Consider the following 13567-nt stretch of genomic DNA (forward strand, 5'->3'; position numbering starts at 1 on the left):
GGATAACAGATCCCATAACTATATACACAGCTCTGTGCTTAATATCCACCATATGCAGGCAGTTAGTACTGATCCTCGCTGCAGCATCTGCTGCTGTTCTGTAAGCAACCAAGAGGATGCCCATGCCACCCCCTGCCTGCTCTTTAGGAATATAGCAGTGTCAGCACTGCCAACAGGATCATAGAAATGCTCATGCTGTTTTATGCAGTTTAAATCATGACATACGCTTGGTAAATTAGGCTTTGGAGCTTTAATTAAAAGATTTAAAAATCAGAATTGAAGGGCACCTATTAACTAAAAATTGTTACCCCCACCAGAGGTACAGGCTAACAGAGTCCACACTACAGATGGAGAAAACAATTTTATTTTTCTAAAAAAAAAAGCTCTCTATCCAGTGTTCTGATCCCCACATTTGGGTGCCTTAAATGATAGTGCCCCAACTCACTATGTACATGCATGTGAAGTAGCCAGGTGGACGTGTCCCCCTATTCAATGTCACATGCCTGTGTATCCTCCCAGTGTGGCAGCTGGAGCGATAGATAGATAGGGGACTTTTATTAGAAAATTGCTATTGTTTCCACATCCGGTATGCAAGGTCTGTTGGCCTCAACCTCCACGGGAGTAAACATGTTTTAGGTAAAAGTGCCCTTTGATACCAGACCTGTCAAAGTTAATTGCTTGTGAAAGGCTATAGCTGTTTTAGTAAAATACGCCCCATCACACGTACAGTACATTGATAAATACTGGCTGAATTTTTGTATTGGGTAAAATGGCTAGTAGGACATATTTATTAACAATATAACATTATATCATTAAAATCAATAAAACAATAAATACAATAAAAAACAATAAATATTTAAAAAGGGGTTGGATGGCTTTTTAGCAAGTGAAGGAATACAGGGTTATGGAAGATAGCTCATAGTACAAGTTCATCCAGGGACTAGTCCAATTGCCATTTTAGAGTCAGGAAGGAGTTTTTTTCCCCTCTGAGGCCAATTGGAGAGGCTTCAAATAGATTTGTTTGGATCAACTAGCAGGCAGGTTAAAATAGAGTTAAAAGGTTGAACTTGATGGACATGTGTCTTTTTTCAACCTAATTTAGTATGATACTATGTATGTTGGTAGGCTAAGCACATAACACTCTCAATGTGCAATTTCAGCCTTGTTCCCCATCCCTTCCTTTATACATCTCAGGACCTTGATTTCAGACACTTGGGGGTATATTTATCAAAAAGTTAGAGGTCGTCACAGTCTGCTCGAGTGGTGGAAATTTCACTCTAGAGGACTGTGACCCCAATATGTCAATGGAAATGCATTCCCCATTGCAATTTGTAGCATAACAACAAATTATTGTTTCGACACCTATTTAACAATAGGATAATATAAATAATGAGTTAAACATAATAGATGGTATAGAATTTAAAAAAAAAAAAAACAACTATTTGTGCATTTGAGCTGATGTTCTCTCTATACCAGTATAAAACTTGAATGTATGTTTCACAGCTGCCAGATGTACAGTTTAAAGAAAACAAGTGTGGTGCTGCTGTCATAAATCTGAAATCACTGAGCGTCTAGATGGTTTGTTACATTCAAATAACTCCTTTCACTTTTAATAGGCTTTGTTTATTAGAACCAAATGACTGCAGTATGCAGAATACCAGTATTTAGTGAGAACAATTGCCAATGGTAGAGAATGCATTTTATTAATGTGAGATTCATTTAGCAGAAATGACAAAGAATGTTATTTTCCTTGTGTTGCTGCTATAGTGGAAGGATGGTCCAAAACAGCTCATTAGAATGGAACTCTGTTCCTGCTATCCCTTCCATTCCATATTTACAGGATGTCTGTTGTTGACAATCTGCTCTGTGATTTTATGGAAAATTGTGGTTCCCATAAATGATGTAAATCAATCAAGTAGTAAAACTTTTTTCCCTGTTTTTTTACCTTAAATGGCTTCCATAATAATGTATTTCTCAACAAAACTCAATTATAGTGTCAGTGTTTGCTTTCTCGCATAGTACTATACATGTGTAACCATAAGTGTCCAACAGTGAAACAGTGCAATATTTCTTGGTTTATACAGCTGTTATGATTTGCAGAAGGAGAGGGGGCAATTGTGGTTATTCACCTGGTTAGGTATTAAAATCACTTTTATATTATGATGGTATGTTGTAAAAGCAAGGGCTATTAGTACCTCCAAGCATTCCCATTTAAAAATAGATGTAGCAAGTTTGACCACAACCACAGACCCATTCCTTAAACACAAACCAATGAAATGTTTAGGTTATGAGCTTGTCTGGCACTTCAACTTCTTTTTTATAGCAGTAAAGCAGGAAAGCTTGGAGGTATGGGCTACTGTGTGTGAGTGGTACTTTGCTGACCTGTTATATATTGCAAGCTTTGTTGGCACAAAAGTGAACTCCTGCCTGGGAAAGGGAGTTGCATGTTCTGAGAGCTTGCACTTCACTTACATTTCTTCTCTTGATGAATGTCCTTATTTTATACATATTATTCTTCAGTGGTTTCTACAGCCAAATACAGAAGAACCGTCCTTCAGAAAGCTCAGTGAGGGCTCTAATCCTAAGGCATAGACAAAATACATGGAGGAAAACATTACTTATAAATAAGGTATATTTTCAATCATAGCTAGGCTTGTCAAAAGGAGGTGTGCATGATAAGTAGCTGACAAGTCTCCGAACTCCACTTTTGGAGGCCACCCAGAAGGGTATTTTGACAAGGAGAATTATTGTAAAGTAAACTAGGTGATAGCTATAGAGGCTTACAGTAGTTTATGCCCCTAATCTTCATGTTATCTCTTCAGTTGTGCTCACTAGGGAAGCTTCCCAGTTTAATGTCATTAGCCGTCACAAGGATCATATAACAGCTGGTGCGTAGAATGTAGCCTTTCACTGACATTTGCACAAGAGAAGCACTGTACAGGGTGGTGAAAGATCTGTAATAAAATGTCTAGTTTATTTTCTTTTTTTATGGCTAATGTAGATGTTGTGCACGGTCTATTGAAAATATATATTTACTCACCATGACTATCTGCAGAGTGTATAACTACTGTGAAGATCAGAGCTGTAGAAATATTATTTTATGCAGTGTACCTTTTTACGTTACATTATCCTCATCACTCTAGAATAAGCACAGTTTGATGCTTCTGGCAGTTCAGAGTGCCAAAGGATCTTCCAGTGGGCCACAGCCAAGGGCTATTTTATTTTTATTTCCATAGGGACTTTTTTATTTCCATAGGCCTATATGACACCTGTTACATTTGACCAATGGCAAGTTTTGTGGTGGGCCTGGATTAATTATAGATGATGTTTGATGGATAAAGTAGTAGTGTTGATTTGCAACATATCAAATGGAATGCTGCATGAGTTCCTAATTCTTGTATAGAATGTATATTATACCAGTCATGATTGCTTTTGCGCAAGAGAAAACAATATTACATTTCTATTAAAGCCTATACTTTTTTTATTTCCAGATTCAGACTTGAGCATGCGAACACTTAGTACACCAAGTCCTGCACTTATCTTCCCTCCAACTTTACATGGATTTCAGAATGGAAGAGGATCTTCCACATCATCGTCCTCCATCACAGGGGAGACAGTTGCAATTGTACATGCACCACCTCCTACACGACTGACCCATCCTCTTATTCGACTGGCTTCAAAGCATCAGAAAGAGCATGCAAGCATTGACAGACTGCCTGATCAATGTATCATTCAGATCTTCTCATATCTTCCTACTAATCAACTGTGCCGTTGTGCTAGGGTGTGTCGGCGCTGGTATAACATAGCTTGGGACCCACGGCTTTGGAGGACGATTCGACTTACTGGTGAAACAATAAATGTGGACAGGGCTTTAAAGGTGTTGACCCGCAGACTTTGTCAGGATACACCCAACGTCTGTCTTATGTTGGAGACAGTAATTGTTAGTGGCTGCAGGCGGCTCACAGATAGAGGACTTTATATCATTGCCCAGTGCTGCCCAGAACTGAGAAGACTTGAAGTATCCAATTGTTACAACATCTCGAATGAGGCAATCTTTGACGTGGTATCATTATGCCCAAACTTGGAGCATTTAGATGTATCAGGTAAAACAATTTAATTATTCCATCATAGGGAGACATCAAAGGGAATTTCTGTGTCTATATATATTTAAAGGAGAACAGAAGCCAAACATTAATGCCCTTTCCCCAGTGGAGATGGCCCTTGCTCCCTGTTTATGTACTTGCCACTTGATTTTCTGTCCCCTATTCTTTGGTAGTGATCATAAACCAGAAGCGTGTATAGGTACACGTGAAGCAATAAAGTAGGGATGCACCGAATCCACTATTTTGGATTCGGCTGAACCCCCGAATCCTTTGCAAAAGATTCGGCCGAATCCGGGACCGAATCCAACCCCTAATTTGCATATGCAAATTAGTGGTGGGAAGGGGAAAACATTTTTACTTCCTTGTTTTGTGACAAAAAGTCACGCGTTTTCCCTCCCCTCCCCTAATTTGTATATGCAAACTAGGATTCGGATTCGGTTCAGCTAGGCAGAAGGATTTGGCCGAATCCTGCTGAAAAAAGCCTAATCCTGGCCGAATCCCGAACCGAAACCTGGATTCGGTGCATCCCTACAATAAAGATATCAGCTTAAAGTAAGCCATTTTGGAGGGTTCTCCTCTGTACATTTGGGAAGGCGGGCATCTGTTTAGGGGGCCCTATAAATAATGTTTAATTAATGGCTTTAATTCATCTTTATAACCCAAGGCCCCACTAAAGTCCTCCAACTCCCTCCCAAACTCACCAATAGGTGGTTGCACAACTGTATCTGTGGCTGGAAAAAAAGGACAGTAGCGCAGCAAGTCTGCCAGATGCCATTTCATGCAGCTTTGGAGCATGCACAGTTAGAGCCAAGTCAAGATCGTTAGAGCCAAGTCAAGATCGGCATCAGCTTTACAATTTTCTGTGGTGAGCTTTCACACTAGACATGTGAGGTGGTAGGAGATAGTACTGGCCTGCCAATTCTTAGTAATGTGATACAGGAGAGGCAAAGGAGGCCTTTGGAGGGAGCCTGGAGTTATAGGTAGGAATAGTCCTCCTTTAAATTTCTTAAACATGCAGTATATATTAAGACTAAAGTTTATGTGCACAAAATTCCTTTTTTGTAAGTTTGCATTTGTACTTCTTCACCTATGCTTTCTACAAATGCCATTTTATTTGGGGGGGGGGATTCCTGTAGTACTGAGGTGGTCATAAATTGTATCTTTAATGCCATATTCAGAACACGAGGCAGGGTGAGTTAAAGGTAGAATGGAATGCTTTACTGGTACTCCATACTGTGCCCATTACAGATGTAGAGCTCAGTATGCATAGACAGGCAGTTGCACCTGAGAATGTCAGGTACAAGTCATAGGAGTATGACCATTGTGGGACATGGTGTTTTGCAACTTGCAATCCCATTCCAATAAATTGTGTAATGGCATATTAACCATGGCATTGTAATGCTTGAGCTGCCAGACCCTTTTGTTATCACTTCACTAAAAGTAGGCCATGCACACAAGTCTAGACCACGTTTTACTATAATCCCTGAATTATCCACTGCTTCATTTGCTTCTGCCAGTATCAAAAACTTTTACTAGCATACATCGGTTTAGTGCCCTTATATTACCTCTTCCCCACCATATTCTCATCTGGATAATGTTTAACATTCCACAAAGCATTATGTGCTGCTTTAGTTAAATAAGATCTGCTGCAAGATATTACTGAAATGTTCTTTTATCAATCCATTTATCTGATGGAGGGACTTTAGAAGTTAGCTGACCCTGCAGGGCATGCCATGCTAGTGTATGTTTCATATTTCATTCAGTTAAATCCTCTTCCTTTTACTACATTGTCACAATTAGTGTTCTTAGGTTCTTAGTTCTTGTTTGTAGCCTGCACTGTCACCATAATTTTTTTCAGATTTGGGTTACCCCTGATAAAGAGCACCCACTGATTTCTATGCACATATTATGTCAGGGTCAGACTGGGGGATCCAGGGCCCACTGGGGCAGCTGCTTTAAGGCCAACCACTCCTCCCAGCCCTGGCTCAAAACCCCCTAGGGCCCCCTACCAGCTCCCCGCCAATATGGCAACCCTCCTCCAGCTGCCTCCCTGCCCACAGGCGTAGCTTTCTGGGGCAGGAGAAGAGGTTGGGGCAGCAGGGACTGGGTCTGGGCCAGCCCAGTATTAAGGGACGTAGTTTTAAAAGTATATAAAAAAAAATTAATTTTACCTTGAATGCAGTTGAATGCTGTATACTGAACATTGTGTATCAAAATGACTTATATAATACATAATACATTATATTATTGTATTAATACATTCATGTTTATATTCAGTTTTTTTGACTATTTAATAGTTTCTATGCTATTTGTTTGCACTGTTTTCCAATCATCAGCAATTAATTTTTTAAAACTATGTATCTTTATCTCATTAGGTTGTTCTAAGGTTACATGCATCAGTCTGACCCGTGAGGCATCCATCAAGCTATCTCCAATGCATGGCAAGCAGATCTCTATTCGATACTTGGATATGACAGATTGCTTTGTCCTTGAAGATGAAGGACTTCACACAATTGCAGCTCACTGCACCCAACTGACTCATTTGTACTTGCGGCGTTGCATCCGCATTACTGACGAAGGCCTGCGATATATTATGATATACTGCACCTCCATCAAGGAACTGAGCGTCAGTGACTGCCGCTTTGTGAGCGATTTCGGTTTGCGTGAGATTGCAAAGCTGGAGTCACGGCTGCGTTACCTGAGCATAGCCCACTGTGGCAGGATAACAGATGTAGGAATCCGTTACATTGCCAAATATTGCAGCAAGCTGCGTTACCTCAATGCACGAGGATGTGAAGGAATCACAGACCATGGGGTGGAGTATCTAGCGAAAAATTGCACAAAACTCAAGTCCTTGGATATCGGAAAGTGCCCTCTTGTGTCTGATATCGGTTTGGAGTTTTTAGCCTTGAACTGCTTTAACTTAAAGCGCCTCAGCCTTAAATCTTGTGAGAGTATCACAGGACAAGGGTTACAGATTGTTGCAGCCAACTGCTTTGACCTACAGATGCTGAACGTACAGGATTGTGAAGTATCAGTGGACGCTCTGCGGTTTGTCAAACGCCACTGCAAACGATGTATCATTGAGCATACTAATCCTGCATTTTTCTGACTGACAATGTATTACAGCAAAGTGCTAGCAAAAATATCAAGATGCATATCGTAAAGGATAAATATGCAAAAATAGCCTTAATTATGCCTACAGCAAATTATCCATAGGTGGTTCAGCTTTTTATGTGTACGGTGTGATTTAAAAAAAAAAAAAAAAAACAGAAACCTTTTAATGTAATTATTTGTGTCTACAACTGAAATATTTAGCAAGACAAGCTGTATGTTGAACGTGCATTAATCATTAATGCGTAATAATTGTGTATGTTCTACAGGCGAGAGGGAATGACGTGGGACCATTTTTGTACTTCTGGATAACAGTATTTTAAAGAAAATATCTTTCTCCATTGTGTACTCTTGTCTATTATTATTCCAGAAAAAACAGTCATTTGAATTTAGTTCTCCTTTGGATGGGTGTGATATAAAGTTAATTGTGGGTGAATTCTCTACTTTAAATGAGAGAATTGTTATGATCACCCATCAGTTTTGTCTACAGTAGCCTATCTTAACTCAGTGATTGCCTTTCAGCAATTTAGTTTAAAGAGGTGGTTCACCTTCAAGTTCACTTTTAGGGGCATATCAAGTATGCTGTGTAAAATGAAATTCACAGAAAAAATGATGTAAAAAGCTGTGTGTAATTTTACACCATGCGAACGCTAGATTTGACACCATTATTTTACATTGCTTCCGGCTGGAGAGCTGCTAAAATGTTATGCCTTTGCGCAAACAAATTTTCCTTTGTGCGAATTTAATATAACCTTTGTGAACCGAAAAACTGTATAGCGACCTCTTCCGACAGAGGAAGAAGATTTACAAATTTTAGGGCAGGACTTCACGGACGTTCCAGCGTGATCTAATGCGCTGCGCAAAAATGCAGGTGTCACGTTGGCTGCAACGGAAATAAGGTAAGTAATGCTATTGTCGGATCTTGTCGCATTGTTGATGCGACGCGTCACGACTGTCGGATGCAGACACAGCCTGCAGAATTACTTACCTTATTTCCATTGCATCCGACGTGACGCCTGCCAGTTTTTTTTAAATTAAATGAATATGCAGAAGGTGTTTTCAGCCGGCAATCTCCAGTGTGCATATATCCCACCACAGCCACATTTATTTTTGTATGAGCTTTTCAAGGAAGACTCGACATATAACTTCCTAGTTATCATAATCAAACAAAATGTCTGCATCTGTATCCCCTTTCTTATATCTTCTCTAGACATGACTCCAATACTGACAATGGCTTGTGTGTTTTTAACAGAACAATCAGCAAGAATAACAGCAGGGAGCAAGAAACTGTGGGAATTTATATTTATGTTTGCAACACTTTTAAGATGAAAGAGTCCGAATCCCAAACTTTCCGACTGTGTGGTTGGGTGCTGGTGATTTTTCTACGTCTGTGTTCTGGGGTTATCACTTTTAGGGGAGGTTATTTTACTAAACTCCAAATGCCAAAATCATGAAAAATTTGTGATTTTATTTAATAAAATCAGACTTTTAAAAAATCACGAATTTTTCTGAGGATGGAAAAATCTGAAGAATCTGTAAATCCAGCATCTCAGACCTATCGAGGTTGCATATAAGTCAATGGGAGAAGTACCAATGATTTTTTGATGTGCGCTGGGTTTTGGTGCAATAATCGTAAAGTCGGATAAAAAAAAATCCGAAAAAATGGTTAAAATCTGATTTTTTTTTGGGAAACTGTAATAATAAATAAGTGTAAAAACCCAAGCGGATTTGAAAATGTTGAGATAAATTCGGACTTTGATAAATAACCCCCTAAGAGTTATTTTTTTAGCATTTTTTTTGTCATGTAACTATAGGAACTTATAATAACTACATAGATTCTGCTACACTAAATCCTTTGCCTTTTTGCTCTTTACTACATGGGTTAATGCTCCTTGCAGCATTAACAAAGCAATAAGGAATTTAGTGGTTAGTGGTTTATTTTCTCACTGATTCTATGGGGTAATGTTTAATCATTGCCCTGCTGTGCAGCAACGCAAGGAAATAAGTAGGAGAGCATTAAGTACAACAGTTTATGTACAGAACCTGACTGGAGGACCATGGATACATATAAAATTGGAAATTTTGAGCATAAACAGATTTAAAGTTTCAGGGGGGAAAATTAAAAAAGTAAAATATCTTGAAAAGTATCTAATTTTGCTAAAATAAATTAGTTTGTAAAAGGAATGTAAGTTTGCCAGACTCTACTCACCTTGCAACGAATATGCCAATTTGCGTGTGATTTTAAAATAAAGCCCTGATTCTTGAACTGACTCCTAAAAATCATATAATGTGATTATTATATACAATACAATGTTTCAGTTTGCGTCTACCCAAATACACAGAAGAAAATGCAGATAATCCATCATTTGAAGTAAGACATTATTCCATTGTGGTGTCTCAAACCTTTGTTCATTGTCTAATTTATGGCGCTAGGACTCTGTTTACATTAACTATAGACATAGACATAAAGCAAGTAGTAATGTAATCTGACATACATCCAAAGAGCTTTATTACATCCTCATAATAACAGTGGAATATTGGGACTTGGCAAATTTTGAACATTTGTAAATAGCAAAACCAAGAATGTGGATGCCAATAATAATCCTACTGTAAGACTAATTATTATATTTATCCAACAATTTGACATTTTGAGTGTTTGCAAATGAACATACTAAGCAATAAAACTATTATCCAAATGTTTAAAATGGAAATGAGGCATATAATTACTTAACTAAATAAAATAAACACTCGTAGCCATCTAATTTTGTATGACCTTTACAGAACAGTACAATTATCTGAACTGCAGAAAATGTAGTATTTACAACATGAGATCTATTATTAAGTCTGAAAGTGAAAAACAGCCTGAATGACTACCATTGTCCGGCGCAGCAGCAGAGCACAACTCTATCACACAATGCACCTTTATTGCCTGGTAGGGCTCCAACAGCCACAAAGTATGATGGAACATTTTCCAAATTTATTTCGGCTAATGCTGATGTATGATGATAATCCAGGATCTTGGCTCTTCGATCTACTGTATGTTGTGCTGGTGTTTCTATGGCAACAGGCAGTATGGCAGGCCGCACTAAAAGATTATACTTATAAAAATAATGGAAATCCTTATTTATCTTTACTTGTTGTTTCATATAGCTTACAACATATGTAGATGTAAATAGGCTAGAGATAACTTTCCCAGCCACTGTGCCTCTCACTCTGTATTGAAGCAGCATTTGTCTGCTCTGTATTGTTCCTATGCAGAGAAGGAGCCTGTTCCTGGGAGCTGTGCAGGAGCTAGCAGCTGTAGAGGAATGAAGAACAGTAGAGAGGAAGTGCTAAGGGGGGGGGGGTTCATGGGTTCTGTAAGAAGTCCAAGCTATAAATATGCATACCTCCCAACATTTTGGAAATAGAAAGAGGGACAAAAAGTGTACGGCGATTCTGCTGATCTCTCTGACTACTTTGCTGAGCTGGCCGACTACTGTTATTTTGTATCACCAGCCAGCTGTCCTTGGCCTGCATCCTCCAAACCCCACAATTCCCTGCACATGTGATTTCAATAATGAAAGGAACATCACAGTGCAATGCATTGTGGGTTATGTAGTTCCTGCATGCTGTCTGTAAGCTGTGGAGAAGTAAGCTGTAACATCAGTGTTTGAGTCCCTCCTTCCCTGCCAGGATTTCAAATGATGCATAAAGAGAAGAACTGTTAAACAGCTGGATTGCAGCATATTATTCATACTTTTTGAAGAAATAAGTAACTGTGATGTGTATATTACGGGTGTTATGTGGGCCTCTTTATCAAATTTTGGTTTGGAAGCCGGAGTTTTTGGAATCCAAAGACAGTTCCTATAAAAAGGGATTTCTCATCAAGAAAGTACCATAAGTGGGAGTCTCTAAGGGTGGTGACACATGGTGCTACTTGGGGAGATTAGTCTCCCAGCAACAAATCGTCTCTAATCTCCCCGAAATTCCTTCCTGCAGCCAGTGTCGGACTGGGATGCCAGGGGCCCACCAGAAAGCCTTAGACCTTGGGCCCACCAGAAAACCTAAAACCGTGAGCCCACCAGAAAACCTTAGACAGTGGACCTTTCCAAACAATTATTCCTCCTCTAATCACTCGACCTCTTTTTTCTCCTAGTCTTTTATATATACTTACAATAATCTCCCATTATTAAGCATTTTTCCCATAAAGAAATAGGGAATGACCATGAAATAGGCCAAATGTTTATAAACAAGAGGGCCCACTAAGTTTTCCTGGTATCCCGGTGGGCCAGTCCAACATTGCCTGCAACTATAATGTATATTGCCAACGGAATGGCACTCGGAGTAAGTGGATGTCTAACAGAACAGAACAGAACACCAACTTCCTGCTTTGCAGCTCTCTAACTCTGACTTAGTCAGTGACTTTAAGGGAACAGTTCAGTGTAAAAATAAAAACTGTGTAAACAGGCTGTGCAAAATAAAAAATAATATTGTTAGTTAGCCAAAAATATAATACATAAAGGTTGGAGTGTGTGAATGTCTAACATAACAGAACAGACTATAACTTCCTGCTTTTCAGCTCTTTAACTCTGAGTTAGTCAGTGACTTGAAGGGGGGCCACATGGGACATAACATTTCAGTGAGTTTGCAATTGATCCTCAGCATTCAGCTCAGATTCAAAAGCAACAGTTATGACCCATGTGGCCCCCCTTAAGTCACTGATTGGTTACTGCCTGGTAACCAATCAGTGGAAACCAAGAGAGCTGCAAACAGGAAGTAGTGTTCTGTTCTGTTATGTTAGACATCCAGTCACTCCAGTCTTTATACGTTACATTTTTGCCTAACTAACTATATTATAATTTTTTTTTTATTTTACCCAGTTTTTATTTTTACACTGAACAATTCCTTTAACCAGGTTTCACTGGTATAGGGTTTACCAGTGCACTTACTGCTTTATTCAACTTTGACTGCAGTTGCTGAAAGGAGCACAATTCAGGGATATTTTAAACACTACATTTAATCGACTTTATTCTGGGGCACATGCAGTAGATAAAGGGAATGGGTAGAACAAGTACTAGGAAGACAAGTGAGTAAAGACATTCTACCGGTATTTTATAATCTGGGATGATATTTGCAGAGTTATGTTTGATATACCATCCCTAATGTGTCACATTACTAGCACCTTCATATCACCATATCACTGCTAGAATTTAAATGCAGGAGTTATGACAATAGACCAAAATACAATATTGGGATAATAATACAATAATACAATATTGGGAACCTATATTTTTCTTAAAAAATCTATATTATGTGTATTTGTATATGTTAAACCATTTTTTATCCAATCACGCTTTAACTCTAGACACAATTTAACATTTTCAGAAACTCCAAAAAGTATGAACATGACTATTATTTCTGCCCTAGACATAACACATTTTGATGATTTTTATTGTGAAAGTTTGCAGTTCAATTGCAGACAATGCAACGTATTACCATGTCCTCAAGGGAGGGTTGGCAGGGGATATTTGTCTTCCTATGCCAACAGCATATCCAAATTATCATGTTAAATGGGATCTAAACCCAAAAAATGAATGAACAAAAGCATACTCATGGTGCTTATCTGAGCAGTTTTGCATTTTACATTTATTTAAATTTTTTTGTGGTTTGTGAGATATTTACATTTGTACTGAACAATGTAAGGGACCATGTTGAAAAATAGAAATGTCCCATTGTTTTAGAAAGTGAGCTGTTTCTCACCAACTATTTTCATTCCCACCATATTATATATTTAATCAGACACAGTAATGTACATGTAATTGACTTGATTTAGAGTTGAAAATATGTTTTCCCCACATATTTGAGGCCTTATCTGTAATTTGATGTTCCATCTGAGTTTTTGTTATTGCAAATAACATACTCCTTCATATTACAGCAAGCAACAAAAATGTAAATAGAGAACCACAAGAAAATTTGTTTTGTTTGTGCCTCTCCGTTCCTGCTGTTCATTGCTTATTGTGAAATGAAGTCTGGCAGAGCACAAGGTTGGGGATTTGCTTTATTTTAGGTTAATGGAAAATTTTATAAAGCAGTTCTAACATTATGCATAGATATACTGTATATGCAGTGGTGGAACTACAGAGGGTGCAGGGGTGCACCTTCTTAGCGCCCGTGCGATTGCGAATCCGACATCTTCTTCACTCCCGGAGGGGGCTGCATAGCCTGCACTTGGGCCCCGCACCTCCTAGTTATTTTACTATATATATGTGTGTGCGTATAAATATATATAATGTAGCAAGTGGACCTGCACTCCTTATATTGTGAGTTAGACGTATTTTATTTTTCAATGCATATCCGGATAATAGATA

General features: G+C 38.6%; 1 protein-coding gene across 1 annotated transcript in view; it reads left to right on the forward strand.

Moving 5' to 3' along the window:
* Positions 1-8534, forward strand: part of fbxl7.S (F-box and leucine-rich repeat protein 7 S homeolog) — a 167443-nt gene extending 158909 nt beyond the window's left edge. Inside the window, exons 3-4 of the mRNA XM_018269412.2 lie at positions 3492-4103; positions 6479-8534. Of these exons, the coding sequence (XP_018124901.1) occupies positions 3492-4103; positions 6479-7215 (1349 nt within the window). The 3' untranslated portion in view covers positions 7216-8534. The remainder of the gene's footprint in view (positions 1-3491; positions 4104-6478) is intronic.
* The last annotated feature ends 5033 nt before the right edge of the window (positions 8535-13567 follow it).

Source organism: Xenopus laevis, chromosome 6S (genome assembly GCF_017654675.1).
Source record: "Xenopus laevis strain J_2021 chromosome 6S, Xenopus_laevis_v10.1, whole genome shotgun sequence".
In the NCBI taxonomy this organism is placed as follows: Eukaryota; Metazoa; Chordata; class Amphibia; order Anura; family Pipidae; genus Xenopus; species Xenopus laevis.